Source organism: Oncorhynchus masou, chromosome 23, assembly GCF_036934945.1.
Source record: "Oncorhynchus masou masou isolate Uvic2021 chromosome 23, UVic_Omas_1.1, whole genome shotgun sequence".
NCBI lineage: Eukaryota > Metazoa > Chordata > Actinopteri > Salmoniformes > Salmonidae > Oncorhynchus > Oncorhynchus masou.
Window position 1 is genome coordinate 61855676 of NC_088234.1, and position 27974 is coordinate 61883649.

Here is a 27974-nt window from a genome sequence, read left to right on the forward strand (position 1 = left end):
CAAGAGCTGTTGATGAGGGTAGGGCCTCTTTACACTGGGAAAAGTGGGCACAGTAAAATGTTTTTGTTTCACCGATCCATGTAGCTTATTCTGGGTTTCTGATTGTTGATGTTAGGGTGTGCCTTTACATTTTCCCTGGTGGAAACATGTTTCTCATGTAGGCCTCCAAAATACATGGACACAACAGCTCTGGTGAGTGCTGCCGCGGGCCCAGGTTCATGTCAGGGTACCACAGGTTTCCTATGACCTGTTCTTAATAGAGTGGGTGTGTAAATTTAATAGGATGGCACGGTAGGCGACACCTCCCATTGCTCTGGGGTGACATTTCCCCTATGAAGGCCGCCAGGTCTTGGATCAGCTTCCTTCCCGGAATCCTAACATCAACAATCAGTGGGGAAAATGCAAAACTGGCCCAAGATCAGCCTCTAGGGTCAACTTCACCCTACTCCACACCTCCCATTCGGAGGCGGAGCCCCGAAGTCTCTTTACTTGAAATTGAACACAGTTGAAGGTACTGCATCATTCTGCCAGCCTCACAGATAGAATTTTAAGGTCTTTCGAGTGGGAGTAGATCGTCAGCTGGACAAAGCTTTTTTGAAGAATGACGTCGAGGTGCCCCAGATGCACAAAAGATGTGTTTTTTGGTAAGGAATAATTTTTGTAAATTTATAGCCCCAGCCAATGAAAAATCATCTGAATATTGAAGATGATCAGAGAATTTGATTGCATATATTTAAGAGTGATGGTAATGATTTACAATAATTAAATGTGAATTTACTGAAAGAAAACATTCAAATGGTTATAATTAGGGATTGGGATAATTTGTGTAGATACGAACATAATATAACTGAATCCAAACCCTATATGTCTTGCAAATGCCTTTGTGAAGAGGAGAAAAATATGTTATGTGAACATTTTGGCATTGAGGCGACCCGGAGCATGTTGGGGGGCTCCCGAGGCATGAATGCCAAGTTGTCCCGGCTGATGACTTTGGGTTGCAGAACTGTCCGAATAGGCTAAACATGTAGACTTTGTTATCATAAGATAATGTATTATCAAAAGACAATAGAAAAACATAATTAAAGTTACCTTTTCAAAACCAGGCTAAGGGGATGCATGCATCCTTTCTTAACCAGATGTCTCTGAAATGTCGACTGATTATTCCAAGACATTCAACGAGGATGAGTTAATACTTTACATGTTTATTTACTTTAACGTATAGGCAAGGTTACACGGGTTATGTAAGTTAAACCACTGGAAGGAGGCTACAGGCTGCAGCTCTTGGTTGTTCCCACTCTTGTCTCTGAGCTGAAATACACTTTTGTCTATTGATTTATTGTCTGTAAGTTGAAACCTTATTTATGCTGAAGTGTGGTAACCCGTTATAGGCAGAGGGAGAGGGGTCAAAATGTCCAATAACATTTCAGGGAGAGGGTAGAGTACAAAGTCTGTGTTGGTTATAGCCTACCCTGTGAAGCAACATAAAGGAAACCCTATGTATAATGTACCAAATAGAGATATACACTACCATGTCAAACATTTTAGAACACCAACTCATTCCAGGGTAGTGAAGACATACAAACTATGAAATAACACATATGGAATCATGTAGTAACCAAAAAAGTGTTGTATTGGAGATTCTTCAAATAGCCACCCTTTGTCTTGATGACAACTTTGCACACTCTTGGCATTCTCTCAACCAGCTTCATGAGATAGTCACCTGGAATGCATTTCAATTAACAGGTGTGCCTTCTTAAAAGTTAATTTGGGGAATTTCTTTCCTTCTTAATGTGTTTGAGCCAATCAGTTGTGTTGATATACAGAAGATAGCCCAATTTGGTAAAAGAACAAGTCCATATTATGGTAAGAACAGCTCAAATAAGCAAATAGAATTGACAGTCCATTATTTAAGACATGAAGGTCAGTCAATATGGAACATTTCAAGAACTTTGAAAGTTTCTTCAAGTATGCAGTTGCAAAAATCATCAAGAGCTATGATGAAACTGCCTCTCATGTAGAAAATAGTAAAAATAAAGAGTAACCCTGAGTAGGTTAATGAATAAGTATGTGTTCGAAAACTTATGACCGGTAGATGCTACCATCGGAATAAATAAACAAATTAATGAATTAATAAATAAATGGATGAATGAATGGAGGGGTTTGTATTTCATAGTATTTTTGTGTAATTATAGGGGATTAGTACAAGCAGGTTGGCTGCTAGGTAAAGGCCTTAACAAAGCCTTCCAAACTGGCAGCGTCTACAGGGCAAAACAGACCTAATGGACATGGCAAAATGTTCAACCATTGAAGAGGCCCATTATCAGCAACCATCACTCCTGTGTTCCAATGGCACGTTGTGTTAGCTAATCCAAGTCTATCATTTTAAAAGGCTAATTGATCATTAGAATACCCTTTTGCAATTATGCTAGCACAGCTGAAAACTGTTGTGTTGATTAAACAAACAATAAAACTGGCCTTCTTTAGAGCATCAGCGTTTGTGGGTTCGATTATAGGCTCAAAATGGCCAGAAACAAAGAACTTTCTTCTGAAACTCATCAGTATATTCTTGTTCTGAGAAATGAAGGCTATTCCATGCGAGAAATTGCCAAGAAACTGAAGATCTCGTACAATGCTGTGTTCTGCTACCTTCACAGAACAGAGCAAACTGTCTCGAAATCAGAATAGAAAGAGGAGTGGGAGGCCCTGGTGCACAACTGAGCAAGAGGACAGGGTACATTAGAGTGTCTAGTTTGAGAAACAGACACCTCATAAGTCCTCAACTGGCAGCTTAAATAAATAGTACCCGCATAACACCAGTCTCAACGTCAACAGTGAAGAGGCGACTCCGGGATGCTGGACTTCTAGGCAGAGTTGCAAAGAAAAAGCCATATCTCAGACTGGTCAATAAAAATAAAAGATTAAGATGGGCAAAATAACACTGGTCTGTGGAAGATTGGACAAAAATGTTGTGGACAGACGAATCTAAGTTTGAGGTGTTCGGATCACAAAGAACATTCGTGAGATGCAGAACAAATGAAAAGATGCTTGATGCCATCTGTCAAGCATGGTGGAGGCAATGTGGTGGTCTAGGGGTGTTTTGGTGGTAGTCAAGTGGGAGATTTGTACAGGTTAAAGGGATCTTGAAGAAGGAAGGCTATCACTATATTTTGCAGACGCCATGCCCTGTGGACAGCTCTTAATTGGAGCCAATTTCCTCCTACAACAGTACAATGGTCCAAAGCACAGCTCCAAACTATGCAATAACTATTTAGGGAAGAAGCAGTCAGCTGGTATTCTGTCTATAATGGAGTGGTCAGCACAGTCACTGGATCTCATCCCTAATGAGCCGTTGTGGGAGCAGCTTGACCATATGGTACGTAAGTGTCACGAGCATGTGTCCTTGGAGCACAGGGTACTTGGGTGACTGTTGGAGCATGACCTGTACGTCAAGGCTGAGAAATGCATGCTCTTCCAGCAGGCCGTCTCCTTCCTAGGGTATCGCATTTCCACATTAGGGGTGGAGATGGAGAGTGACCACATTTCAGCTGTGCATAGTTGGCCGACTTCTACCACGGTAAAGGAAGTGCAGCAGTTTCTAGGGTTTGCCAACTACTACCAGAGGTTTATCCGGGGCTTTGGTCAGGTAGAGGCTCCTATTACCTCACTGGTGAAGGGGGACTGGTGCGTTTGCAGTGATCGGCTGAGGTGGACAGGTCTTTTGGTCACCTGAGGGCTCTGTTTACCTCGGCTCCCGTGCTGGCGCATCCGGATCCCTCTTTGGCATTCATAGTGGAGGTGGACGCGTTCTTTACCCGTTTTGTCTTCACCCTGTCCTACAGACCAGGTTCCCAGAATGCTAAGGCAGACACACTGTCCCGGATGTATGACACAGAGGAGCGGTCAATGGATCACACTCCCATACTCCCGGCCTCTTGCCTGGTGGCACCGGTAATGTGGGAGCTGGACACGGACATCAAGCAGGCAATATGTGCAGAGCCCACTCCCTTCCAGTGTCCAGCTGGAAGTCTGTACGTTCCATCTGCTGTCCACAACCGTTTGATCTATTGGGCCCACACGTCACCCTCCTCTGGTCATCCGGGCATCGGTCGGACAGTGCGCTGTCTTAGTTGGATGAACTGGTGGCCCACCTTGGCTAAGGGCATGAGGGTTTATGTTTCCTCCTGCTCAGTGTGCGCTCAGTGCAAGGCCCCGAGGCACCAGCCCAGAGGGACGTTACAACCCTTACTCGTTCCACAATGGCCGTGGTCACACCTGTCGGTGGACTTCCTGGCGGATCTTCCTCCCTCACAGGGTAACATCACGATCCTGGTCGTTGTGGATTGGTTTTCTAAGTCCTGCCGTCTCCTCCCTTTGCCCGGTCTCCCTACGGCCCTACATACTGCGGAGGCTCTGTTCACACACGTCTTCTGGCACTACGGGGTGCCTGAGGACATAGTATCTGATCGAGGTCCCCAGTTCACGTCAAGGATCTGGAGGGCATTCATGGAACGTCTAAGGGTCTAGATAAGCCTTACCTCAGGTTTTCACCCTGGTCAGAGATGGCCCAAAACTCGCTCCGCCACTCCTCCACTAACCTCTCCCCCTTCCAGTGCATACTGGGGTACCAGCCAGTTCTGGCGCCGTGGCATCAGAGCCAGATGGAGGCTCCTGCAGTGGACGACTGGTTTAGGCGCTCAGAAGAGACATGGGACGAAGCTCATGTGCACCTTCAGTGGGCCGTGAGGCATCAGAAAGCTGGCTCAGACCACCACCGCAGTGGGTCTGGCTCTCGAAACCTGCCCCTCCGCAAGCTGGGTCCGTGGTTTGTGGGGCCATTCCCAAGGAGAAGTCCTGGGGGGGGTGGTGGTACTGTTCCTCTCCTTGTTCGCCGGTCTACTAGCCATCGCCGATCCACTTTTCATTTTCCATTTGTTTTGTCTTTGTTTCTACACACCTGTTTTTAATTCCCCTAATTATTGTTCATGTATTTAACCCTCTGTTACCCCCATGGTGTTGTGCGGGATTGTTTAATGTCATGTTCTGTAATGTTGGTGACTGGTTATTTCGACGGGTGCTGTTTCTTGCCCGTGAGTAAAAGTTGATGTTCGTGTATTTGTGTTTGGGCAAGTGTATTGTTTTACCTTGCACCATTCATTATTCTGAGTGAAGTTACGTTGCTCCCAGTTCTCTGCTCTCCTGCTCCTGACTGCATACACCAGCTACACCCACCATTCTGACTGTAAGAAGTGCCCATCAAGCCAATCCAACTTGTGGGAGGTGCTTCAGGAAGCATGGGGTGAAATCTCTTCAGATTACCTCAACAAATTGACAACTAGAATGCCAAAGGTCTGCAAGGCTGCAAAGGCTGTAATTTATGTAATTGATTCTCCTGCCGGAGCGGCATCTGTTGTGAAAATGGGAAAGGTGCTTTTGACTTTGTAGCTGTGTTATCTAGTGGACATTGGGTCAAATGGTCATTCAAAAATTCTACACCATTTGCTCAATTTCAGTTTGTGTGAGAATACAAGCACGTAGTAGTGTAGGGAATCATTGTACCATCTAAATTGCTGTGAAAGGCTCAAGCTCGAGTCAATCACGGGTCTCCGCCATGTTACAGGGAAATGAGATCCGGGGTAGAGGGAGATTGATTTTGAATGCAGCTCAATGCTGTTGCAATTCACCTTACATACACATAGAGGAAATTCTAGGCGTAGCACCTTTACGACTTGCTGCCACTCCAATCTATCCTCTATACATTTTCAATTGATGGGGCACTATAATCACATTAGAGTAATATTGGTACAGCATTCTCACTCACGAGTGCAACAAATATAGCATATTACAAGGCACGACTCAAAATATGTTAATTACTGGAAACAACAAGGCCTACACCATTGTTTTTACTGTGTTGTAATTTTCTCTCTCTTTCTGTCCTGCAGCTGAGAAAGTGAGCTCGCTGGGGAAGAACTGGCACCGGTTCTGCCTGAAATGCAAACGCTGTAACAAAACCCTGTCGGCTGGCAACCACGCTGAGGTAAAGGGAAGCCCTGTGACCGTAATCAAATCAAATATCCTATCTACAGAGAGGGAGATTTATTTATTTATTTATACTTTATTTAACCAGACAAGTCAGTTAAGAGCAAATTCTTATTTACAATGATGGCCTACCCCGGCCAAACCCTCCCCTAACGCGGACGATACTTGGCCAATTGTGCGCCGCCCTCTGGGACTCCCGATCACGGCCGGTTGTAATACAGCCTTAGACCACTGCGCCACTCGGGACGAGAGAGTGAGAGAGAGAGACAGAGAGAGAGAAAGAGAGGGGTGTGCTATCTTACCCAAGAATAAAGGGAGGGAGGGAGGTAGGGGGCGAGACAAAGAGAGATACAGCGAAGGGATGTGCTCTCCTACTCAAGAGAATGGGAGAGAAGGAAGGCGTTGCATGGGGACGGAGGGAGTAGGGCAGGCCACTAACCCCCATGCAATGTAAAGCTATTTGAGCATAAACTGTATCACAACTAAGGGGTGTTGTCAGTTAAGTGAGTTGCTTTTAGGCCCATATATAAACTCAAATGAAAAGTTGCTGTGGCACATCTACATTAGAAGTCAGATAACAGTGGCTGTGAAATTCAGTGGCCTAGAAATTCCAATCATCTCAAGAATGAAACTGTTGAGCGGCTATGTTTTTGTGGGTCCCTTTGATTGTAGCTGGTCTGTGAACCAAAGCGTGGGTTTAGAATAATCTGACACTCATCCTTTGTCCACTCCGATCCCTCACCAGGCATCGTGACCCAGATCCTTTCTACTGTGTCTGTGTCCCAAATGGTACCCTGTTCCCTACACTGACCAAAGAAATCCTGTTGTTTTTACAATAACTTAGTGTATATAGGGCACTACATAGGGAATATGGTGCCATTTAGAACACAGGCAGTGTCCTGCCACCTTTCATTGTCCCGCTCAAAAGATTTTCGAGCTCACTGAGCTGAATCGTTCAAGTTCAGAATCTAGGGCTTGTATATCTGACTGCACCCCCATCTCTCTCACACACACACACACACACACACACACACACACACACACACACACACACACACACACACACACACACACACACACACACACACACACACACACACACACACACACACACACACACACACACACACACACAGTGTCCTCCCCTGAGCATGGCAGTTGGCCAGCCTAGTAGTGGAATGGAATGTTAGCTCAGGGGACGTCTCTAATTCGAGTGAATGTTTAATGGAACTCTGTCAAGAGGTCTTGTCTCTCGTTTCACCAGGGTGCTTCTTCCTCAAGACAAATATGACACTGAGGATGATGGATGGAAATAACGAAGGGGTGGTGGAATGCAAGTATTAAGACTTTAGTAAGAGTCAGGGCCAGTATTCATAAAGCGTCTTAGAGTAGGAGTGCTGATCTAGGATCAGGATCCCACTGTCCATGTAATCTTTCTAAATTAAGATCTAAAATCAAAACCGAGGCTACATCAGTACTCCTAATCTGAGAATCTTTGTGAATATGATCCCAGATATTTGAAACAAAGTAATTCCATTAGTATCTAGAAAGTGTAGGGTTATGTTATTGCTAGTGTAGTATTAACAGTGTAATCCTCTTGTATGATCTCTCAGGACCCCACATTTCTGCCTAGTCATGCACAGTACATCCTGTTAAATGTAAGAAAGGAGCTTTACTGTACATTCATAGTAACAGCAACTGTTCAAGGATGACTCATCCCCACAGTCAGAAAAATAATAAGCAAATCCCAGAAATATACATATCAAAAGAAGGATAACAGAGATTGAAAAGAAGCTCAAAATGAAGGCCGCACAGGTGGGCCTGGACAATGAAGACTCAGCTTGGTGCACGGATCCCCAGTGAGGGTTTATTGTACTAGAAATAGTAAAAGACAATTAATAAAACAATCAATAAACAATGGATAAAAACTACGCAGTGTCGAGCCAGTGGGGGACCACATATACCCCCTGGCAGGGGGGGTTTGAGTCCCGACTAGGCCTCTATCTGTGGCTGTCAAAAATTACAGAAGGGGATCAGAATTATTCTAGCCAGTGTCTGGAAAGGCTATATAACACATTAATCTAAATGTGCACTCTAAATGATATTTTTCACTTATCACAGACTCCAAGTAACTGAATTATAGTTGGAGGCCCAATATTCTGGTCAGGTATGGTTGGTCTCCTGACTAGTGTTCTCCAAGTCTCACAGAGTAGGATAAATGTCAAAGGGCTATAGTTGTTTTGAAAGCCTGTTTGATACCCTAACCCAGGGGTAAGTCATCGTCCTGGCCCAAACAAGTCTTTGAGTTGATTGATACGAGGGCTACTGAGGCCACATGTGGCAGGAGGCTCCTTATTTGGGGAGGACAGGCTCATAGTAATGGCTGGAATGGAATTAATGGAATGGTATCGAACACATCAAACATATGGCTTTCATGTGTTTGATACCATTCAATTCACTCCATTATTATGAGCTATCCTCCCCTCAGCAGCCTCCTGTGACTGAGGCTACTCATTCAGGTCATTTCAGACCAGTAAGTGACAAAATCAAGCCTTGATTCAGTGTACATTAGTTTGGAGACTGTGGGGTAGTTGGTTCAGTGGACCAGGGAACAGACAGTTGGTTCAGTCGGCCAGGGAACAGACAATTGGTTCAGTGGACCAGGGAACAGACAGTTGGTTCAGTGGACCAGGGAACAGACAGTTGGTTCAGTGGACCAGGGAACAGACAGTTGGTTCAGTGGACCAGGGAACAGACAGTTGGTTCAGTGGACCAGGGAACAGACAGTTGGTTCAGTCGGCCAGGGAACAGACAGTTGGTTCAGTGGGCCAGGGAACAGACAGTTGGTTCAGTGGACCAGGGAACAGACAGTTGGTTCAGTGGGCCAGGGAACAGACAGTTGGTTCAGTGGACCAGGGAACAGGCAGTTGGTTCAGTGGGCCAGGGAACAGACAGTTGGTTCAGTGGGCCAGGGAACAGACAGTTGGTTCAGTCGGCCAGGGAACAGACAGTTGGTTCAGTGGGCCAGGGAACAGACAGTTGGTTCAGTGGGCCAGGGAACAGACAGTTGGTTCAGTGGGCCAGGGAACAGGCAGTTGGTTCAGTGGGCCAGGGAACAGGCAGTTGGTTCAGTGGGCCAGGGAACAGGCAGTTGGTTCAGTGGGCCAGGAACAGGCAGTTGGTTCAGTGGACCAGGGAACAGGCAGTTGGTTCAGTGGGCCAGGGATCAGACAGTTGGTTCAGTGGGCCAGGGAACAGACAGTTGGTTCAGTGGTCCAGGGAACAGACAGATGGTTCAGTGGGCCAGGGAACACACAGTTGGTTCAGTGGGCCAGGGAACAGACAGTTGGTTCAGTGGGCCAGGGAACAGACAGTTGGTTCAGTGGGCCAGGGAACAGGCAGTTGGTTCAGTGGGCCAGGGAACAGGCAGTTGGTTCAGTGGGCCAGGGAACAGGCAGTTGGTTCAGTGGGCCAGGGAACAGGCAGTTAGTTCAGTGGGCCAGGGAACAGGCAGTTGGTTCAGTGGGCCAGGGAACAGGCAGTTGGTTCAGTGGGCCAGGGAACAGGCAGTTGGTTCAGTGGGCCAGGGAACAATTAATTATTTATTTTTATGTTCTGATGGTGTCGTATGTCTTTCTGAAACGCAGACTTTTGCTAGAAATTTTTTCTACAGCTTTTTCATTTAAAAAAAGACTTGCTGATAGAATTCACAAGGAGCAGAATTCATGGCATGCTGTGGTTATACTCTCTAGTCTAGTAATCTTAACCTCCATACTGTCATTGTCCTTTCATCTGAAGACTAGTTGAATTTTAAAATTGCAATATGTAACCTTTTGGGCAACCTGACCAAACTCACATAGAAATATGAGTTATGGATCTGTCATTCTCAAGAAGCAACTCTAAGAAGCGGTATATCTGTTCTATGTGCGCTATTTCTATGCGTCCTCTTCTTAAGATTCATTTTTGCGTCTTTTACTTTCGGTTTTATACACCAGCTTCAAACAGCCAAAAATACAATATTTCTAGTTAAGAAAAAAAAATCACAGCGGTTTAGATGGTACAATGATTATCTACACGATACTTGCTTGTTTTGTCACATAAACTAACATTTGATTTCTGCACAGTGCACCTTTAAGGGTTACTTGTGGTTGGAAGGGTTCACATGCTTGACTTTTGAGAGGTAATTGTTCTTACACAGGTCCTTCTGGACAGTACATGGAATAATGTACAAGCACTGCTAGTTCACTGTCACCAGCCCATATACTGTCTACTTCAGGGGTGTCGGTCTGCCAAAAGGTCCTCAACGTCAACTTTTTCTATGCTCCCTTACTGTCCAGCTTTCATTGTTTTGTGATTACTAGCGTGCTGGACACGGTCAAGAAACTGTATGAATGTGTCAGGATTTGGCCAGGGTTGTTCCGGGTTTTGGTCACTAGATGCCCCCATTGTGCTTTTTGACCTTATGTTTTTTCCCTTGTTCCCCATTATTATTTGCACCTGTGCCTCGTTTTCCCTGATTGTATTTAAACCCTTAGTTTCCCTCAGTTCTGTGCTCTGTGTTTGTATGTTAGCACCCAGCCCTAGTGTTCTGTGTATTCTTGTCGATTCCGGTGGATGCTCTTGTGGAATTCTGTTTTTGAGTATCTCTTGAGGCTTTTTTTGTGCTATTCCTACCACCTTTTGGATTTGCCGTTTTTGTATTGAAGGACTTCTCCTTTTACTTTATTAAATACACCGTCTTAAGTACTGCTGTGTCTGCCTCATCTTCTGGGTTCTGCTGACTATTCGTGGCTCAGTTGGTTAAGTGACTGTTTCTCACTCCGGAGACCCAGGTTCGTAACCGGGTCCTGACAGAAACACAGAGCCAAAAATGAACCCAGAGGCAGCCAGTTCCCAGGACCTTTTTGCCATGCTGTCCCACCACCAGGAGACTGTCCAACGCCACGAAGCCGCCCTGGTTCAGCAAGAGGCCTTAATGGCTAGACATTCTCATCTTCTGTCGGAGATGCTGACTTCCATTAAGCAAATATCTGATCGTCTTACCCCGGCAACAGTTCCGTCCCAGTACCTCAGATTCATGTACCCATGGCAGTTAACCCCCTGGCTGAACCTCGTCTTCCACCTCCCCAACGGTTCTCAGGTGATCCAAGTGCTTGTAAAGGGTTTCTCACCCAATGTTCTCTCTCCTTTGAGCTACAACCTTCGTCGTTTCCCACCGACCGGTCTAAGATCGCTTATATCATCACCCTGCTGTCGGAAAAAGCCCTGGCCTGGGCTACTGCTGTGTGGGATGCCCATAGTTCCTGCTGTGCCAGCTACTCTGCCTTTGCTGAGGAATTCAAACGAGTGTTTCAAGGCCCAAGCAGTGGTTCTGACTCAGCCAAACAGCTCCTGACCCTCCACCAAGGTTGGCGCAGCGTGACGGACTATGCCATCCAGTTCCGCACGGTGGCAGCAGCAAGTGGCTGGAACAACGAGGCGCTCACGGTGTGCTTTCTGAAAGGCCTTTCCGACACTATCCAAGATGAACTGGCCACTCGGGAACCACCGGACAATCTCGAGTCCCTGATCAAGTTGGCCTCACGCATTGACCAGCGTCTGAGAGAGAGAGAACTCAACCGTAGACCTCTAGCCCCTATCAGTCCCAGCTCCGAGTCCCCACCTTTATCCTCGCTGGCTCCATCGGAACCCATGCAGATTGGACGCATCTCCCAGGCTGAGAGAGACCGCCGGATGAGGGAGCGACGCTGTCTATATTGCGGCAAACCGGGCCATTTCCGTTCCACGTGTCCCGGGCTCCAGGGAAACGCTCTGTCCCGTACAGACCGGGGGAACTGTAACGGGAAACATAACCTCCTCCCATCCGTCCAACTCCCGTCTGCTCATTCCAGTCACCCTCTCCTGGGACAACCACAAGCTTCACCTTCAAGCCTTGGTAGACTCTGGAGCCGCAGGTAACTTCATGGATGGTGTCTGGGCGAAGGAGAATGGCGTTCCCTCTGAACCTCTAAGTGAACCCATGAGGGTCACTACATTGGATGGAAGCCCTTTGGGATCTGGACTTGTCACTCATGTCACTACCTCCTTGCGACTTTCAGTTTCACAACACCAGGAATTGATGAACTTTCATTTGATCTCCTGTTCCGAGTTCCCTCTCGTCCTTGGATACCCCTGGCTTCACAGCCATAACCCTCACATCGACTGGTCTGTGGGCACTATCAAGCAGTGGGGTCCTACGTGCCAAGCTACTTGTATTTTCCAGAATTCCCCGAGTTCTACTCCCGAGTCTTTAGAATCCATCGACCTGACCCGAGTTCCCGAGTGTTACCATGACCTCAAACTGGTGTTTAGCAAACAGAGGGCCACCATGCTACCACCCCATAGACCTTACGATTGCCCCATCGACCTGTTTCCGGGCACTTGCCCCCCAGGGGTCGGATCTTTTCCCTATCTCCACCCGAACGAGCTGCTATGGATACCTACATCAAGGACGCTCTGGAAGCAGGCCTCATGCGTCCATCCACCTCCCCGGCGGGAGCAGGGTTTTTCTTTGTGACCAAGAAAGACGGTGGATTACGTCCTTGCATCGACTACCGGGGACTCAATGCCATAACCGTCCGTAACTGTTACCCGCTACCCCTTATGGCCACAGCCTTCGAGCTGCTCCAGGAAGCAGTTGTTTTCACTAAGCTTGACCTGCGGAACGCATACCATCTTGTGCGGATCAGACCTGGTGACGAGTGGAAGACCGCTTTCAACACGCCTACTGGTCACTATGAATACTTGGTGATGCCCTTCGGCCTGACCAACGCCCCAGCGGTGTTCCAAGCGCTCATAAACGATGTGCTTAGGGATATGCTTAACATTTTTGTGTTCGTTTACTTGGATGACATCCTCATCTTTTCGAGCTCCCTTCAAGAACACACTAAGCATGTCAGACAAGTACTCAAACGCCTCCTGGACAGCCATCTGTACGTTAAGCCGGAAAAATGTGAATTCCATTCATCCCGAGTACAATTCCTGGGATTTGTAGTGGAACCCGGTCGAGTCCAAATGGACCCCAGGAAGGTAGGGGCGGTAGCGGATTGGCCCACCCCCAAATCCGTTAAGGAAGTTCAGCGTTTCCTGGGCTTCACAAACTTTTACCGCAAGTTCATCAAGAACTTCAGCTTGGTGGCAGCCCCTCTCTCAGCTTTAACCAAGGGTGGCAATGCAAGGTTTTTGTGGGGAAGAGAAGCTGAGACGGCCTTCCAAGGACTCAAGCAGCGCGTTCTCTCTGCTCCCATCCTGATACTACCGACTACGGATGAACCATTTGTGGTGGAGGTAGACGCATCAGAGGTTGGTGTTGGAGCTGTCCTGTCTCAGAGGGGTGAAGACAAGAAGCTTCATCCGTGCGCTTTCTTCTCACACCGGCTTACCCCGACTGAGAGGAACTACGATGTGGGGGATCGTGAACTCCTAGCGGTTAAGATGGCATTGAAGGAATGGAGACACTGGCTCGAGGGGCTTCTCACCCGTTTCAAGTGCTTACGGACCACAAAAATCTGGAGTATATCCAGCAGGCGAAGCGGTTGAACTCTAGACAAGCTAGATGGTCTCTTTTCTTCAATCGATTCCAGTTTATCCTCACCTATCGGCCCGGGTCGAAGAATCTCAAACCGGATGCCCTGTCCCGAGTCTACGCTCCTGCCATTCGAGATGACACGGACATGCCTGTCCTTCCTGCTGCTAAGATTGTGGCTCCAATCTCGTGGCAAGTTGAGGATACCGTGAGACGTGCTCAAGCTAGCGAACCGGACCCGAAAGGAGGTCCTGCCAATCGGTTGTTTGTCCCCAAGGCAGTGAGGACTCAGGTCCTTCTGTGGGGGCACTCCTCTCGCCTCACCTGTCATCCGGGCGTAGGTCGCACCTTGGAGTTCATCCAGCGTAAGTTCTGGTGGCCTACCATAAGAGAAGACGTTGCCACTTTCGTCAATGCCTGTCCCGTGTGCTGCCAGGGCAAATCTTCTCACCTCCGCCCTCAAGGACTCCTTCACCCTTTACCTGTTCCCCACAGACCCTGGTCCCATATCTCATTGGACTTTATTACTGGACTTCCTCCATCCCATGGCAATACTACTATCCTAGTCATAATCGACAGGTTTTCAAAGGCGGCCAGGTTCGTCCCTCTGACTAAGTTACCTTCTGCCAAGGAAACGGCTGAGTTGGTAATTAATCATGTGTTCCGAGTCTTCGGCATTCCTCAAGATGTGGTTTCTGACAGAGGTCCCCAGTTCGCCTCAAGGTTTTGGAAGGCCTTCTGCCAACTCATGGGGGCTTCTGCCAGTCTATCTTCAGGGTACCATCCGGAGTCCAACGGCCAAACAGAGAGGATGAATCAAGAGCTGGAAACCACCCTCCGATGTATGACTCGTGACAACCCGTCCACATGGTCATCCTTTATTGTTTGGGCCGAATACGCGCACAACACCTTGCGCTCCTCCTCCACTGGTATGTCCCCGCACGAGTGTCAGTTTGGCTATGCTCCTCCATTGTTCCCGGACCAGGAGGCAGAAGTCAGAGTGCCTTCAGCCTTGAAGTTCGTCAGACGCTGTCGGCTTATGTGGAGGAAGACCCGTCTTAATCTTATGCGTTCCTCACAGAGGTACCAACAACAAGCCAACAGACGTCGCCGTCCCGGGCCTACCCTGCGCCCCGGCCAGAGAGTCTGGCTCTCCACAAGAGACTTACCTCTACGGGTGGAGTCTCGCAAGCTGTCCCAAAAATACATCGGTCCCTTCAAGGTTGCCAGGAGAGTTAACCCAGTTTCTTATCGCCTACACTTACCCAGATCCCTTAAGATTAATCCCACATTTCACATTTCATTGTTAAAACCTGTTGTTTTTTCTCCCCTTGTCCCGGCAGACAGACCTCCCCCTCCGCCTCGTGTCATTGGAGGCCAGCCGGCTTATACCGTCCATCGGATACTGGATTCCCGCCGGGTGCAGCGGTCCTGGCAGTATCTGGTGGACTGGGAAGGCTACGGTCCCGAGGAGCGCTCCTGGGTTCCTGCCAAAGACATCCTGGACCCTGACCTCATTCGTCAGTTCAGGGCCTCCACCCTGAGAGAGCTGGTAGGAACGTCAGGAGCCGTTCCTAGGGGGGATTCTGTCAGGATTTGGCCAGGGTTGTTCCGGGTTTTGGTCACTAGATGCCCCCATTGTGCTTTTTGACCTTATGTTTTTTCCCTTGTTCCCCATTATTATTTGCACCTGTGCCTCGTTTTTCCCCTGATTGTATTTAAACCCTTAGTTTCCCTCAGTTCTGTGCTCTGTGTTTGTATGTTAGCACCCAGCCCTAGTGTTCTGTGTATTCTTGTCGATTCCGGTGGAATTCTGTTTTTGTTTTTGAGTATCTCTTGAGGCTTTTTTTGTGCTATTCCTACCACCTTTTGGATTTGCCGTTTTTGTATTGAAGGACTTCTCCTTTTACTTTATTAAATACACTGTCTTAAGTACTGCTGTGTCTGCCTCATCTTCTGGGTTCTGCTGACTATTCGTGGCTCAGTTGGTTAAGTGACTGTTTCTCACTCCGGAGACCCAGGTTCGTAACCGGGTCCTGACAGAATGTAGGCCCATTGTCATTTATACACAGTTTCCATTTGATTTTAGTCATTTTAAAGTATAACAAATTCTCCCCTTCTCTCTCTCAGGGGTCAAATACATTTTTTCATCAGGGAGGGACAGAGGGGACAATGGCATTTGCATTCCTGAAAGGGTTTCTCATTCGGGGAACTCTCAGTACTTCTGTCTGTTGGGACCATTGAAAATCCAGACATGCCAAAAGACATGGGTACCTGATGTTGGTCATCTTTAAAGTTAAGTAGATGTTAAAAGACTAAGTATACATTTATAATGACCTTGTCAGGGAGGCTGTAGCCTACAATGCTAACACATTCATCACATTGAAAAATGCCTGCTCCATGACATAACGCCCTCAGTGACAGTGTGGCAATGTACGGGCCAAAGTGTGACTTCACAACAGACTGTCAGGTCTGTAACGGATACTTGTGGTATCAGAGGTTGAATCCCATTTGGAACGCACGTTCACTCTCCAGAAAAAAACATGATTTCAAATGATCAGACACGGGACAACCTGAGTCACAGGCTGTCCTAGACACCATGTTCCAGACCTCAGTGTCCGTATATAGAGAGCCTGAAATAGCTATCCCGGAAGTGATGATTTAACTTTGAAGTTATCAGTGCGTATATGTGACACATTCAGTGATTCACTATGAAAAGCATGTGCGTATTTAGGAATAATACACTTTTTTTTTGCATTCTAAATTTCACGCTACGGTTAGTTTTCGTTGTATTAATGGGGCAAGCAGGACGCTAACAAATCTATGCTTGGAAAACAATAGTATAGCAAGGCCTTATCATTACAACAATTATTATGAGAAAATACATGTACAAATAATATGTATATATTTTTGTCACACAGCAAAATATTTTGTTGCATATGCGACCAAATAGATTGCAGTTTAGAGCCCTGTATCCACATCAATGCAATTGAACCGCAAACAATTGCACACTAAATGCCATTTCTTAGTATGTACCTACACGGTGTTACCATTGTTTCTGACAATGTAATAACCTTATGTCATACTGGGATGATCTGAAGCTATTTACGCAGCAAAAGGGTATTTCATTAGAGACGTCAGTGTTTTTGGAGAATCTTCTTTGGAGTTGTTGATCTTGTGGCGTAAGGGAGTTTGTCAAGTAATGAAATATTTTTCTGCTTGAGGAAACACATATATCTCACACACACATCTCGCACGTACGCACACAGATCATTCCTGTGTGTTCAGAGTGAGCTGTGTCCGACAGTGTGTGTGCATTCATATAGGTACTGTTTGAGCTGTGTCACACACAATAACCCAGTGTTGGTCCGAAAAGAGGTGTGTCACATTCATTGCGTGTTTCTAAGGTTGAGTCATAAAAGGCTCCCTATTCACTAAATAGTGCACTTCTTTTGACCCCATGGGCCCTGGTCAAAAGTAATGCAATAGGGTGCCTTTTGGGACTTACTCTCTATGGTTGGTATCATATGCAGCCATTTAGATTGAAGAGCTTGATGAGCCTGGTGAGGTCACAGCATCCTAAATCTCTGCTATCCTCCTCTCAGAATGGTGTTAGTTGTCTAAATATTGCTTTATTCCCAGTTCATGCCCCGAAATGTGAGGGAGCTAGCTAGAGCATATGGAAGCAGTTTGTTCAAATTAAAGTCTGAATTGGGGAGGTGTTTGACAGGAATTTGAGTTGGAAGGATCTCTCTGCTCTGCTCGGCCCAGTCCATTTTAGGACTGACAGAGAGAGTTCCTCCATAATTAACTTGAAGGGGTCAAGAGGAGAAGGCATTTGTATATATTTGAAAGACAATTGCTGCCCAATGGGCCCAGGTCAAATGCAGTGCACAATAAACAGAATAGGATGCGATTTGTGACAATTCCAGTGACCGGTCACATTCCTGAAATATAACCTCTGTCTGATTGGTTTCAACCCAATGCTTTACAATGACGCTGACTGGCTGTAAAGTTCAGTGAATTGTGAACCGTTTCAGTCGTTTCAACTTCAGTAAACAGTTTATTTCTGAAATAAGTAGAACTGTTTCAGTAAATAGTAACAGCTTCAGTAAACAGTTTATTTATGTAATAAGTAGAACTGTTTCAGTAAATAGTTACAGCTGAAGTTGAACTTAAATTGTATATTTGTTTTTATTAATTAACCATATTCAGCTATTTCTTGTGATTTTAGATGATTTGTTAATATTAGACATTCTCTGTCTTTCAGCATGATGGACTGCCCTACTGTCACAAACCATGCTACGGAACTCTCTTTGGACCCAAAGGTAAGAGATTACTGTTAAAAAGCCTCATCACAAATATATGACGAGGAAGAATGGCTAATAGCATACATATAGGATAATCTTTGTTGTCTCTGAGGGGGAAATTGTCTTAGATTCACAGTGCTGTTGAATAAAAAATTAACCCTATACCCGTTACACACACACTGTCACGCCCTGACCTGAGATATCTGTTTTCTTTATATTTTGGTTAGGTCAGGGTGTGACTAGGGTGGGTACGCTAGTTTTTGTATTGTCTAGGGTTTTTGTATTGTCTAGGGTTTTTGTTGGTCTAGGTGATTTGTATGTTTATGGTGGCCTGATATGGTTCCCAATCGTTGTTTCTGATTGGGGATCATATTTAGGTAGCCATTTCCCTTTGGTGTTTGTGGGATCTTGTCTATGTGTAGTTGCCTGTCAGCACTCGTTTGTATAGTGTCACGTTTCATTTTGTTATTTTGTTAGTTTGTTCAGTGTCATTCTTTAAATAAGAATGTACGCATACCATGCTGCGCCTTGGTCCGATCCTTATAACGAACGTGACAGAAGATCCCACCACAAATGGACCAAGCAGCGTGTTCAGGAGGAATGGACCTGGGAGGAGATTTTGGATGGAGCAGGACACTGGACGCAGGCGGGGGAGTATCGCCGCCCGAGGGAAGAAATTGAGGCAGCGAAAGCGGAACAGCGACGTTACGAGGATTTTTACCAACGAGGTAGGCCACAGAAACCCCAATCATTTTGGGGGAGGGGGCACACGGAGTGGTCGGCGAAGTTGAGGGGTGAGTCAGAGACTGTCGATGAGTTATTGGACAAATTGGAGGAGAGTGAACGGAGGGGAGAGTTAGAAACCTTTGAGGAGCTGTTGGACAAATTGGAGGAGAGTGAAGACAGAGAGCTGTTGGTTTGGAGTAGTATGCAAGGCATTCACCCTGAGGAGCGTTTTAGCTGTCCGATGCCACCTGAGTCAGTTCCCTGCCCTCGCCCTGATATGCATGTCATCAGCCCGGTGCCACCAGTACCGGTCCCACGCATCAGGCCTCCAGTGCGCCTTCACAGTCCAGAGCTTCCGGCGACGGGCCACAGTCCGGAGCCTCCAGCGACGGGCCACAGTCCGGAGCCTCCGGCGACGGAACCCAGTCCGGGGCCTCCGGCGACGGAACCCAGGCCGGGGCCTCCAGCGATGATCCGCAGTCCAGAGCCTCCGGCGATGATCCACGGTCCAGTTCTACAAAAGCGGAGAGATCAATGTAAAGGGGGGGCGTACAGAACCAGAGCCGCCACCGAACCCTGGGGGAGGGGGGGGGGGGGGTACTGTCACGCCCTGACCCTAAGATCTCTGTTTTCTTATATTTTGGTTAGGTCAGGGTGTGGCTAGGGTGGGTATGCCATTTTTAGTATTGTCTAGGGGTTCTGTATCGTCTAGGGTTTTTGTAGGTCTCGGTGATGTATATGTTTATGGTGGCCTGATATCAAATCAAATCAAATCAAATTTTATTTGTCACATACACATGGTTAGCAGATGTTAATGCGAGTGTAGCGAAATGATTGTGCTTCTAGTTCCGACAATGCAGTAATAACCAACAAGTAATCTAACTAACAATTCCTAATCTACTGTCTTATACACAGTGTAAGGGGATAAAGAATATGTACATAAGGATATATGAATGAGTGATGGTACAGAGCAGCATAGGCAAGATACAGTAGATGGTATCGAGTACAGTATATACATGTGAGATGAGTATGTAAACAAAGTGGCATAGTTAAAGTGGCTAGTGATACATGTATTACATAAGGATGCAGTCGATGATATAGAGTACAGTATATAGGTATGCATATGAGATGAATAATGTAGGGTAAGTAACATTAAAGAAGGTAGCATTGTTTAAAGTGGCTAGTGATATATTTACAACATTTCCCATCAATTCCCATTATTAAAGTGGCTGGAGTTGAGTCAGTGTCAGTGTGTAGGCAGCAGCCACTCAATGTTAGTGGTGGCTGTTTAACAGTCTGATGGCCTTGAGATAGAAGCTGTTTTTCAGTCTCTCGGTCCCAGCTTTGATGCACCTGTACTGACCTCGCCTTCTGGATGATAGCGGGGTGAACAGGCAGTGGCTCGGGTGGTAGCTGTCCTTGATGATCTTTATGGCCTTCCTGTAACATCTGGTGGTGTAGGTGTCCTGGAGGGCAGGTAGTTTGCCCCCGATGATGCGTTGTGCAGACCTCACTACCCTCTGGAGAGCCTTACGGTTGAGGGCGGAGCAGTTGCCGTACCAGGCGGTGATACAGCCCACCAGGATGCTCTCGATTGTGCCTCTGTAGAAGTTTGTGAGTGCTTTTGGTGACAAGCCGAATTTCTTCAGCCTCCTGAGGTTGAAGAGGCGCTGCTGCGCCTTCTTCACGATGCTGTCTGTGTGAGTGGACCAATTCAGTTTGTCTGTGATGTGTATGCCGAGGAACTTAAAACTTGCTACTCTCTCCACTACTGTTCCATCGATGTGGATAGGGGGGTGTTCCCTCTGCTGTTTCCTGAAGTCCACAATCATCTCCTTAGTTTTGTTGACGTTGAGTGTGAGGTTATTTTCCTGACACCACACTCCGAGGGCCCTCACCTCCTCCCTGTAGGCCGTCTCGTCGTTGTTGGTAATCAAGCCTACCACTGTTGTGTCGTCCGCAAACTTGATGATTGATATGATATGGTTCCCAATCAGAGGCAGCTGTTTATCATTGTCTCTGATTGGGGATCATATTTAGGTAGCCATTTCCCTTTGGTGTTTGTGGGATCTTGTCTATGTGTAGTTGCCTGTCAGCACCGTTTGTATAGCTTCATGTTTCGTTTAGTTATTTTGTTAGTTTGTTCAGTGTTCATTCTTTTAATAAATAAGAATGTACGTATACCACGCTGCACCTTGGTCCGATCCTTATAACGAATGTGACACACACACACACACACACTTAAACACCACCACACTTCATACAGTATTACAAATGCACTCCTTTCCCCACTCACACAAATAAAAGTAGTTGAATGATTAAGAAAACAGTGTTTAAAACATTAGACCATTTTATCACACAGATACTATGGTATATGGTTTTTCAAGGCATTTCCAATGCATCAAAGTTTGAAATATCCAATAAATGTCGTTCCACTTCATGATTGTGTCCCACTTGTTGTTGATTCTTCACAAAAAAATACAGTTTTATATCTTTATGTTTGAAGCCTGAAATGTGGCAAAAGGTCGCAAAGTTCAAGGGGGCCGAATACTTTCGCAAGGCACTGTACATACAGAAACAAGGAATTTGTCTGGAATGTGTGTGTCTCTGGTGGTTTGGGTTGGATGGGGGCGGGGTTTGGTTCTGGATGTTTGGATAAAGGAACCTCAGACCCAACTGAAAAACAACAGGCATTTCCCCTTGGCCTCTTCCTCCTCTGTTTTCAGTCTATCATCCAAGATGGGAGTTATGCAGTAGGACCTCTACTGGGGCTAAAAACGTTTCCTTTTTTAAATAAATCACACTGACAACCAAATTCCTCTCCTCTCTTCTCCTCCAGGTGTGAACATCGGAGGGGCAGGCTCCTACATCTACGAAACTCCTCAACCCACCTTCGACTGCCCCTCCGAGGGATCCCCCACCACACCATGGACCACCATGCAGATCACCTGGAACCAGCCTAAAGGCAAGGGACAGTAGATCCCAGATCTATTTGTCATGCTAAACAATGTCCACAGGAGCTGAGCAAGACAGCACAAACTGATTTGGGACCAGGCTAAAGCGAGGGGAGTAGTAGTATTATTAATTAAGGGAGCTTAGAGTAGCATATTGTCTTGATGAAAAACAAATACCCTCCTTAGCTCTCGCAACCTCGCGCACACACACACTGTTGGTTAAGGGCTTGTAAGTAAGCATTTCACGGTAAGGTCTACACATGTTGTATTCGGCGCATGTACCAATAAAGTTTGATTTGATTTGAACCCGTCCTTTTTATCAGGGCTGCTCAAATAAACTGGCCTTGCCAAGTGCTCCAAGTATGACCGTTAAGGGTTAAATATAGCAACATAAAGGGAATAGAGAGAGGGTTACTCACCATCAAATGGTTGTAACGACTGTCTTGTTTCACACACAAACATGCACACACTTGTAATGACCCTCTGTTTGTCACTGGGGTGGAATGAGGAATTTTCATTGGCCAGCTTTGATTGGCTCACTTCCTGAAATATTTTGCCTTAATGAGGCTTTTCCTACAGACGAGCCAATTGTGTTAGTGACACTTCATATGTGACAGGGGACGTAATTTTCCAAGTAAAATTGACACGTTACTTTGAGTTATATAAAAGGATGGCTTGTATCTAAGATACATTTCTAAGATATAAACCCTCTAAATCAGGACCAATGGTTTTGAAGTGATTTGCATCACAAGAGTTGTCTATCTCTGACTATGTCTTCAAAGAACCATCTCTGATTACAAGATTCAAGATAGACCAACAGATCTTTTTAAAAGATCTTCTCCACAATTTGTGATTAGCATTTCCTTTGAAGATTACAATTATTTTGACGGAAGGGGTGGGAGAGTTGCCGATTGCTCATTATTACGATTATAATGATTTATAATCTGTTGAAGCTTTGCCTTTTGATAAAAAACCTTTTTGCTACAGTATGTATCACAATGCGTTACTATTCAATCTGCAAACTGCATGGTTAACTTAGAATAGCTGTTCATATATTTGCTGTCTGGTTGGAGGAATACAATCTGCATGTGTCTGTGGGGTTAACTTCTGAGTTTAAGTGAGGTTAATTTATGAATTTATGTGGGGTGAACTTATGAATAACCTCCAGTCACTGTTGTTTTTCCCAGTTCTTCCCCCTCCAACCAGGACATTTGCTGGAGAGACCTCACTCTGTCCTGGCTGTGAGAAAGTGGTCTATTTTGGTATGTTTTGGTCAGACTTATTTTCAACATTTGCTTTCTTATGTTTATTTTCTATGTTGTCAACTACAATGGACTTGTACTGGTAGTTTAGCAGATGTTTATATTTTCAAAGCAACATAGGGTACAGTGAGTGCATATGTTTTTGTTGGGAATTGAACCCACGACCTTTATCCTTCATTTAACTCGGCAAGTCAGTTAAGAACAAATTCTTGTTTACAATGACAGCCTACACTGGCCAAACCCGGATGACGCTGGGTCAATTTTGCCCTATGAGACTCCCAATGATGGTCGGTTGTGATACAGCCTGGATTTGAACCAGGGTGTCTGTAGTGACGCCTAAAGCACTGAGATGCAGTGCCTTCGACCGCTGCACCACTCGGGAGACCTTAGAATTGCAATCACCACATTTTTACAAACTGAGCCACACAGAACCATGTGCACTGTTTATTAATGATCTTGACATGCCAGCTGAATGAGGTGGTAGGAGTGACGTGTTTGTCTGTGTGTGCAGCAGAGAAGGTGATGTCTCTGGGTAGGAACTGGCACAGACCGTGCCTGCGCTGTGAGAGGTGTAAGAAGACACTGACCTCTGGTGGACATGCTGAGGTATTATATCCACCTTATTACTGTAGTGGTTCCCAAACCGAGGGGCATGCAAAATGTGTACAATTGCAAGAAATTAGCTTTAAAAAGGTAGGTTGACGTTTATTGTCATGAATCTTGCCCTGGTGGCAGAACTGACTGATTTCTGCAAGATGGTGCAAAGTCAAAATTGTCTTTATCCCAAAAAATTAATGAAAACAAAAACTTTCTTTTTGGTCTTAATTTAAGGTTGGGGTTAGGCATTAGGGTTAGCAGTGTGGTTAAGTTTAGGAATACTAGATTTTGGCAAGGAGACCCTTTATCTACTTTTCCAGAGTCAGGGGAACTTGTGGATACCATTTTAATGTCTCTATGTCCAGTATGAAGGAAGTAAGAGGTAATTTTGTGTGCCAATGCTAACTAGCATTAGCACAATGTCTGGAAGTCTATGGGTATCTACTAGCATGCTAGCCTGGAAGTCTATGGGTATCTACTAGTATGTTAGCAGATACCCATAGACTTCCAGTCATTGCGCTAATGCTAGTTAGCAATTGCCCTAGCTCTCCTTCGCAACTTCCTTTAAATTGCACGCTGAGACATAAAAATGATATTCACAAGTTCATCTGACTCCCGGAAGGTAGATAAAGGGCCTCCATGCCAAAATCCCGTAGTATCCTTTTAAGGTAAGGATTAAAATCAGATTTTGAGACTTTGTGGCTGTCCCAGCTAGTGATCACTGCAGAGCTGTGAGAAGGGGGGCTTAGTGTAAAGGTTTGGAAACCACTGCTGTCGATGACAGAAGTCAGGGGTGCTTTTAGGACTCGCATCAGTATTTTTGTAATGAAATGTGCAAGTAAGGTGATTTTATTAATTTTATTATTAAAGTCTCTTGCATCTTCAGGATGCAAACATGGATTTATAACACAATCTGAAGAGGCAATGATGTTGGTAAATTAAATCAGACTGAATCAAACCAATAGAAGTGCATTCATCCCCTCAGGGAGGGGCAATTAAGAAGAGCTAAATGCCCCTTCATGTATGTCTTATTCTGACATCTGTAGTCTAGGGTCATGAGACAGGCTCATGATAAAGAATGGATGTTGAATAATAATATCTATCAGCTTCAAAACTATAATATGACATTGCTGATGTTTCCCTTGCTGCAGCATGAAGGGATACCTTACTGCCACGTCCCTTGCTACGGCATCCTGTATGGACCAAAAGGAGTGAACATTGGCAACGTGGGCTGTTACATCTACGAGAAAGAAGGCATGGCGCAAACTGAAATACCCAGCCAGTCCTAACCACACACTGAAAGTGAGATGAATGTAAATAGCCAATAGAAAACTCTGGTCCTCGGTTTGGGGTTTCAGTTTGATTTGGGTAATTTCAGTGACTGAATTGATTGAAATGACTGAATTGAGTGACTGAAGTTGTGATTGAACCAACCACGCGATCACAGGTCAACATGAGGTCATGTTTCTTTATTTGTTTTCATGATCACAGAAATGATATCACATGGAAGGGACATGTACAAAAAACGTTCTGCATTTTATTTTAATGTATTAACGTAATAATGTTTAGGAATATTTAAATCACGTTTGCAACCTAAAGTTATAAAGCATTATACCGGCACACTTGAAGTGTTTTTACACACACACACACACACACACACACATATATATATATATATATATATATGCATATACAGTACCAGTCAGAAGTTTGGATACACCTACTCATTCAACAAAAATTTCTTAATTTAACATTTTCTACATTGTAGTGGAGACATCAAAACGATGAAATGACACATATGGAATCATGTAGTAACCAAAAAAGTGTTAATCAAATCAAAATATATTTTAGATTCTTCAAAGTAGCCACCCTTTGCCTTGATGACAGCTTTTCACACTCTTGGCATTCTCTCAACCAGCTTCACCTGGAATGCTTTTCCAACAGTCTTGAAAGAGTTCCCACATATGCTGAGCACTTGTTGGCTGCTTTTCCTTCACTCTGCAGTCCAACTCATCCCAAACCATCTCAATTGGGTTGAGCTCGGGTGATTGTGGAGGCCTGGTTACCTGATGCAGCATCTGATTTGGGCTCATCAAACCAAAAGGACAGATTTCCACCGGTGCAATGTCCATTGCTCGTGTTTCTTGGCCCAAGCAAGTCTCTTCTTATAATTGGTGTCCTTTAGTAGTGGTTTCTTTGCAGCAATATTACAATGAAGGCCTGATTCACGCAGTCTGTTGAGATGTGTCTGTTACTTGAACTCAGTGAAGAATTTATTTGGGCTGAAATTTCTGAGGCTGTTAACTCTAATGAACTTATCCTTTGCAGCAGAGGTAACTCTGGGTCTTCCTTTCCTGTGGAGGTCCTCATGAGATCCAGGTTCATCATAGCGCTTGGTTTTTGTGACTGCACTTAAAAAAACTTTCAAAGTTCTTGAAATGTTCCGTATTAACTGACCTTCATGTCTTAAAGTAATGATGGACTGTTGTTTCTCTTTGCTTATTTGAGCTGTTCTTGCCATAATATTTGTATTTATTTATCTAGGCAAGTCAGTTAAGAACAAAATCTTATTTTCAATGATGGCCTAGAACAGTGGGTTAACTGCCTGTTCAGGGGCAGAACAACAGATTTGTACCTTGTCAGATTGGGGATTTGAACTTGCAACCTTTGGTTACTAGTCCAACGCACTAAACCACTAGGCTACCCTGCCACCGCCACCAATAATAAGAAGAGACTTGGTCTTTTGCCAAATTGGGCTATCTTCTGTATACCAACCCTACCTTGTCACAACATAGCTGATTGGCTCAAACACATTAAAACCTCTTGAAACTCTGGTGGCGCAATTTCATTTTTGGATGAAAAACGTTCCCGTTTTAAACAAGATATTTTGTCACAAAAAGATGCGACTATGCATATAATTGATAGCTTTGGAAAGAAAACGCTCTGAATTTTCCAGAACTGCAAAGATATTGTCTGTGAGTGCCCTAGAACAGGAGCTACAGGCAAAACCAAGATGAAACGGCAACCAGGAAATGAGCAGGATTTTTAAGGCTCTGTTTTCCATTGTCTCCTTATATGGCTGTGAATGCGACAGGAATGAGCCTGCCCTATCTATCGTTTCCCCAAGGTGTCTGCAGCATTGTGACGTATTTATAGGCATATCATTGGAAGATTGACCATAAGAGACTACATTTTCCAGGTGTCCGCCCGGTGTCCTCCGTCGAAATTGGTGCGTCATTTTCAGCTGCTGGTATTTTTCCATGGGATTCTGAGGGGAAAGCAGGCTTCCACGAACGGCATATCAATGAAGAGATATGTGACAAAACACCTTGAGGAATGATTCTAAACAACGTTTGCCATGTTTCGGTCGATATTATGGAGTTAATTCGGAAAAAGTTTGACGTTTTGGTGAAAAGCCAAATGTGATGTACAAAACGGAGCGATTTCTTCTACACAAAGATTCTTTCAGGAAAAACTGAACATTTGCTATGTAACTGAGAGTCTCCTCATTGAAAACATCCGAAGTTCTTCAAAGGTAAATTATTTAATTTATTTGGTTATCTGGTTTTTGTGAAAATGTTGTGTGCTAAATGCTACGCAAAATGCTAAGCTAGCTTGCAATACTCTTACACAAATGCTTGATTTGCTATGGTTCAAAAGCATATTTTGAAAATCTGAGATGACAGTATTGTTAAGAAAAGGCTAAGCTTGAGAGCAGGCATATTATTTTCATTTCATTTGCGATTTTCAGAAATCGTTAACGTTGCGTTATGCTAATGAGCCTGAGGCTGTATTCTCGATCCCGGACCGGGATGGGTAGTATCAAGAGGTTTTAAGAAGGAAAGAAATTCCTCAATTAACTTTTAACAAGGCACACCTGTTAACTGAAATGCATTCCAGGTGACTACCTCATGAAGCTGGTTGAGAGAATATCTAGAGTGTGCAAAGCTGTAATCAAGGCAAAGGGTGGCTACTTTGAAGAATCTCAAGTATTAAATATATATTGATTTGTTTAACACTTTTGTAGTTAATACATGATTCCATATGCATTATTTAATAGTTGTGATGTCTTAACTACTATTCTACAATGTAGAAAATAGTATAAATAAAGAAAAACCGTTGAATGAGTAGGTGTGTCCAAACTTTTGACTGGTACTGTATAAAATGTGTATACAACAATAGGCTCATATTCAATATTAAAGATTGATTGCATGCATTTGCCAATAGTTATGGTGAAGAATAATGCACAAAGAGTTATGATACATTATCAAAGATAAGTCTTTTCTAAATAAGATAATGTAATGTTGGATTAAAGTGTAAATTATAATTTGTATGTGACGAATAACACTTGAATTATGCTTCACACTTCAGGCTCTCTTTCTCTTTTCTTGTATTTCGTTTATCTTTTTTTATAAGATCAGTGAGAGGTTTGAAGGTTGTTTTTGATGTGTAACAAACACACTGAGTGTACAAAACATTAAAGAACACCTTTCTAATATTGAGTTACACCCATTTTGCCCTCAGA

At 44.9% G+C, this 27974-nt stretch overlaps 1 protein-coding gene across 1 annotated transcript; it reads left to right on the plus strand.

The window, feature by feature from the left end:
- The first annotated feature begins 509 nt into the window (after positions 1-509).
- On the plus strand, positions 510-27947 carry LOC135511166 (cysteine-rich protein 3-like). The gene is made up of 7 exons (XM_064932762.1): positions 510-644; positions 5940-6034; positions 17871-17928; positions 21476-21601; positions 22778-22852; positions 23364-23458; positions 24601-27947. Exons 1-7 carry the CDS (start codon positions 602-604, stop codon positions 24736-24738), a joined length of 630 nt encoding a protein of 209 aa, XP_064788834.1. The 5' UTR covers positions 510-601; the 3' UTR covers positions 24739-27947.
- The last annotated feature ends 27 nt before the right edge of the window (positions 27948-27974 follow it).

Bases quoted from the DNA above. Each gene is read 5' to 3' on its own strand.
- LOC135511166 (XM_064932762.1), top strand. From the start codon at position 602: ATGACGTCGAGGTGCCCCAGATGCACAAAAGATGTGTTTTTTG. The intron at 6,035-17,870 runs GTAAAGGGAAGC...TCTGTCTTTCAG, and splicing joins CGGCTGGCAACCACGCTGAG to CATGATGGACTGCCCTACTG. The intron at 17,929-21,475 runs GTAAGAGATTAC...CTTCTCCTCCAG, and splicing joins AACTCTCTTTGGACCCAAAG to GTGTGAACATCGGAGGGGCA.